Consider the following 5,223-nt stretch of genomic DNA (forward strand, 5'->3'; position numbering starts at 1 on the left):
CTTGTTGTACTGTCGGGCGATTGCTTGCTGTGCTGCACGTTGCTTCAAGGTGGCGATGTCTCTTATTTCTTCGATGACATCGAGCTCGGTTCTCCGAGCTTCGTCTTGATTGTCGATGTAAGTTCGGATGGAGTTCTGGGAGATCTCCAGGGGTATCATGGCCTTCGTCTTGAATGGCGTTTCCTTTGTTGATGTTTGTGGGGTGGTGTTGTACCCCCAAAGGACTTCAGGTATTAGTTCGGCCCAGAGTCCTTTGGCGTCATCTAGCTTCTTCTTTAGTGCATGCAGGATGACCTTGTTCGCAGCCTCAGCTAGTCCGTTCGTTTGAGGATTTCAACAGAGGCGAAGTTTTGCTTTATTTTGAGATTCTGCAAAAAAGTTTGAAATTTCTGGTCGGCGAACTGGCGACCGTTGTCAGTTGTGATATGTTGAGGTATGCCGAAACGGCAAATAATGTTCTTCCAAACGAATGAAATCATTTGCTGTGATGTTATTTTTACTAAAGGTTGGGCTTCCACCCATTTGGAGAAATAATCAATGCCGACAATAAGAAATTTTACCTGGCCCGGTTCCGTAGGGAACGGCCCGAGTATATCTAAACCCCATTGGTTAAATGGCCAACTAATGTCGGAATGATGTAATTGCTCGGCAGGTATGTGTATCAGTGGTGCATGTCTTTGGCAATTGTTGCATGACCTGATTTTTTGTTGGCTGTCTTGTTTCAAAGTTGACCAGAAGAATCCAGCTCGGAGGATCTTGGATGTTAGGCTTTGAGCTCCTGTATGTGTTCCACAGATTCCTTCATGTGCCTCTGCTAAAGCTATGTCAGCTTCTGACCTGTTGAGACATTTGAGTAGAGGCCGAGTATAACCTCGTCGATACAGTTTTCCATTGAGTATTGTGAAGTAGGATGCTTGTCGTCGAAACTTTTTATTGTTTTCGACCCCTTCTGGTATAGCACCTGTTTGTAGATAGTGTATAAAGTCGTCCCTCCAATCTTTTCCCTGTGTAACACTCAACATGTTTGTCAGAGTAACAATGGGTGATGTTATTGTAAACTGTTGTAGTGTAGATAACTCGGACTGTGTACTGCCGAGTTTAGATAAGATATCTGCTCTTTGATTTTGTTCGCGTGGTATATGTTGTATATCAAATTTGGCAAATTTTGTTTGATAATTTCTTGACTAATAGCAGATATTTAGAGAGTAGTGGATCTTTTACCTGAAAAAGGTCATTTACCTGCTGTACCACTAATAATGAATCATAATATACATTGATTGCCGAGATTTGGAGGTCTAGACAAAGTCGCAATCCGGCGATTAGTGCTTCATATTCGGATTGGTTGTTGCTGGCTTTGAAGGCTAGGTGTATTGAATGTTCTAGTATGAATCCATCATCGGCCTCCAGACGTATTCCTGCTCCACAGCCCCCATTATTTGAAGAGCCGTCTACATATAAGGTCCATTGTTTTGCATGATCTTCCTCTGATGGTATGGTAAGCTCGGCGATGAAATCTGCCAGAAATTGAGATTTGATCGGCCCTCTGGATTGGTACCTGATATCGAACTCAGATAGTTTGACTGCCCATTTTATAAGTCATCCTGCAATTTCTGGTTTGTGTAACACTTGTCTTAGTGGGTGATCGGTTCTGACGTGGATAACATGGCTCTGGAAGTAAGGTCGGAGACGTCGCGCCGAGAATATTAGTGCCAGTGCGAGCTTCTCAATCCTCGGATAATTGAGCTCGGCATGCTGGAGAGTCTTACTGACAAAATATATCGGATTCTGAACTTTGTTTCTTTCTGTAACAAGGGCCGAGCTTATCGCCCAATCAGTAACTGATAGGTATAGAAATAAATCTTCCCCTTGTAGGGGTTTTTGTAAAATCGGTGGTTGTGAGAGAGTTATTTTTAATTTCGAAAAGGCTTTCTCACAATCGTCGTTCCATTCAAATATGTTTTTCTTTTTAATTGTTTGGAAAAAAGGAATAGAAGTTGAGGCTAGGCAAGGAACAAATCTGGAAAGTGCGGCAAGTCGTCCTGTGAGGCGCTGAACTTCTTTGACTGTTTTAGGGCTTGCCATGTCCAGCACTGCTCGGCATTTGTCTGGATTTGCCTCTATTCCCCTGCATGTTAGCAGAAACCCCAGAAACTTATCCCCTTGAACGGCGAATGCACATTTCTCGGGGTTGAGGCACATGTTGTACTGGCGGATCTGGCCGAAGATTTCTGTAAGGTCGCTGATGTGATTATGTCCGATTTGTGTTTTGGCGACCATATCATCGACATAAACTTCGATATTTCTGCCGATCTGTTTGGCGAACACTTTATCCATAAGGCGTTGGTAAGTTGCACCTGCGTTCTTTAATCCAAATGGCATAACTTTAAAACAATAGTTACCGAAGTCAGTGATAAAAGCTGTTTTATTTTGATCGGAGGGGTGCATGAGTATTTGATTATACCCTGAATACGCATCCATAAAACTTAAAGTAGTGTAGCCTGATGCATTATCTACTAAAGAGTCTATGGAGGGTAGGAGGTAGGAATCCTTTGGGCATGCTTTGTTTAAATCGATGAAGTCGATGCACATGCGCCACTTACCATTTTGTTTTCTTACCATTACCACATTGGCTAACCAGGTAGTGAATCTGATCTCTTTGATAAAGTCGGCGTTGATGAGCTTTTGTGTTTCTTCTAGTGACGCTCTCTTTTTTTCTTCGCCGAGTTTTCGTTTCTTCTGCTGCACTGGTCGGACTGCCGAGTTTATTGCTAGTTTATGACTGATAATTTGTGGGTCGATGCCGGGCATGTCTGAAGGTGTCCAAGCAAAAAGATTGGCGTGTTCTTGCAGGAAGGTCGTTATGGCCTGTAACTCGGCTATGCTGACTGATGTACCTACATATGTAAATTTGTTAGGGTCATTATTGAAATATACTTTTTGTAACTCGTCGGATGGTTTTGGGCGCTCGAGAAAATCAGCTCTTGGGTCCAGGTCGGCCAGTGTGTCCCCCTTTTGTTTGAGGTCGACATTGTTGACTTGTTGAGTTGAGTGATTTTGGAACTTCATGCTGATGTTGTAACACTGTCGTGCCTCTTTATGATCTCCATGGATTGTTATAACCTGATCACCCTGCAGTGGAAACTTTACACAGAGATGAACGGTAGACACAATGGCGCCGAACTTATTTAAAAAAGGTCGGCCAAGAATTAGGTTATATGGACTGAAACAATCAACTACTAAATATTGAATATCATTAGTTTTTGAAAGAGGATGCTCACCCAGTGTGGTTTGTAACCACACTGATCCGAGTATTGGAACTCGTTCTCCTGAGAAGCCGACCAGATCTCCTCCTGTTGACTGTAGCATGTTGTCGCTGAGTTTCATCTTTTGAAATGTGGAGTAAAATAGAACATCGGCGCTGCTCCCGGGATCTAAGAGCACTTTTTTCACCAATAGATCCCCTAGCTGAAGGGTGACCACCACAGGGTCGTCCAAATTTTGTATACTGGAGTTGAAGTCGCCGTTTGTGAAAGTGACTTCTGGTTGTGGATTAGTGATTGCTTCACCTTGTTGTGGTCCGTTTACCGAACATATGGCTCTGAACGATCTTTTCCTTGCCGAATTTGAATATCCTCCACTGGCGTATCCTCCTGAAATACAGTTGATTATACCTCGTGGTCTTTCATATTGGCTTGAAGATGTCTTCTCTTTTTCTCGGTTTTGTTCAGAGAGGTCGTTTGTTGTGGAGCTTGGGCCGCGCTTTTGGATGTGACCACTAATGTATTTGTCGAGGTATCCTTGTCGAGCTAGTCGTTCTAAAAGGTCTTTGGCAACCACGCAATCGTCAGTATTGTGGCCGTGTTTCTGGTGGAAAGCGCAGTATTTCGATTTGTCCACGTTCTTTGCATCTTGGTATGTACCTACCTTTCTTGGTGGCTTGATTAGTTTTGAGTTCAAGATCTCTTTGATTATGTCTTCTCTCTTAGTGTTAAACTGCGTATAAGAATCAAATCGAGGTGTTAGTTTAAAACTTTTCTTAGTGGTTGAGCTCTTATCTTCTTCGCGGAAGTGTGACTTGTTAGACTTCCGAGCTTGTCTGAGCTCTTCAATGTCAATTTGTCCTTTTGCCTTCTCCCAAAATTCTGCTAGAGTCTTCAGCTTGGCTACTGCGATTGTCTCCTGGAACTTTCCGGGTCGGAGGCCGCTTTTAATTGCGTGTAGATGGACCTCGGGGTGGAGGTCTGGTATGTTGATCGCGACCTTGGTAAATCGGGTCATGTAGTCCTTTAAGCTTTCATTTGGTCCTTGCTTGATAGTGTTCAAGTAATCAGAATCGTGCAAGTAAATTGCGGATCCGGCGAAATGCTCTTCAAATAACTTCGCCAACTGGTGAAACCGCGAAATAGAACCTGCAGTCAAAGCACACAACCAATCAAGTGCAGGGCCGTCTAGATAATTCGAAAAACAACGACATAAAACTGTATCTGATGCACCATTGACGATCATTATTGATCGGAACTTCTTTAGAAACTTTCTCGGGTCTCCGAGTCCATCATAAGGCATGAGGGTCAACGGCAGAGTGAACCTCTTCGGCAGTTCGAAGTTCATCACTGCTTCTATGAAGGGACCTACAGGGTCGTCGGACTCTTCTTTTTCATCTTCGGGCTGCTGTTCTTCGCCTCGAGCGGTCTCCGAAACATGAGTTGGTTGGGACTGATGCTCTTCATCTTCTGCCTGCTGGCGATGAGCATCGTTGTGCTCGATCCGAGCATGATTTAGTTCAGCAATTTGGGCAGCCATTATTTGGTTTTCGTCGGCCATTCGCTGATTGGCTTGTTGTAGTTCGGCTACCATTCGCATAAGTTCGGACAGTGAGGGAGGCGGTACGTCAGCCATGGATGCAGAGGAGGTGATGGGACCAAAAGAAAAAATACGATTTCCTCGGCCCCACGGTGGGCGCCAATTGGTCTTGCCTGGGAAAGAGGTCGGCTTCAACTCCTTGGAATCAACCGAGCTATATGCCCCAAAGTTGTACGTCCGTCCCTTGGAATCCGAGCTTCTTGCGGTTGTTGTTATGTGAGAGTGCGGGCAATGAAAAATGGGGGGGGGGGGAGTGTACCTGCAAAGGCACTCCGATGCTTAAGTCAGTATTCGGAATTCAATAAAACCTACCTTAACGAGATATTTTTCCCTCCTTTATATGGAGAGCTTTCCATCCGTTTA

The 5,223-nt window shown here is 44.2% G+C and overlaps 1 protein-coding gene across 1 annotated transcript; it reads right to left on the reverse strand.

Annotated features, from left to right (window-relative positions):
* Positions 1-311: 311 nt before the first annotated feature.
* LOC140177597 (uncharacterized) lies at positions 312-4,896 on the reverse strand. Its single transcript, XM_072210727.1, has 3 exons — positions 1,935-4,896; positions 1,240-1,580; positions 312-1,004 (listed from the first exon to the last, which is right to left on the reverse strand). The coding sequence occupies exons 1-3, from the start codon at positions 4,894-4,896 to the stop codon at positions 312-314; spliced, it is 3,996 nt and encodes a 1,331-aa protein (XP_072066828.1).
* Between the last annotated feature and the right edge of the window lie 327 nt (positions 4,897-5,223).

The sequence above is a fragment of the Arachis hypogaea genome, chromosome 13, assembly GCF_003086295.3.
Source record: "Arachis hypogaea cultivar Tifrunner chromosome 13, arahy.Tifrunner.gnm2.J5K5, whole genome shotgun sequence".
NCBI classification, from domain to species: Eukaryota; Viridiplantae; Streptophyta; class Magnoliopsida; order Fabales; family Fabaceae; genus Arachis; species Arachis hypogaea.

Excerpts from the sequence above, each read along its gene's own strand:
- LOC140177597 (XM_072210727.1), bottom strand. The coding sequence starts at position 4,896 with ATGGCTGACGTACCGCCTCCCTCACTGTCCGAACTTATGCGAATGGTA. Across the intron at positions 1,581-1,934 it reads ATTTGAATGGAACGACGATT|TCAAACTATCTGAGTTCGAT; the intron begins GTGAGAAAGCCT and ends TAAAATGGGCAG. Across the intron at positions 1,005-1,239 it reads CATTATTAGTGGTACAGCAG|GGAAAAGATTGGAGGGACGA; the intron begins GTAAATGACCTT and ends AGTGTTACACAG.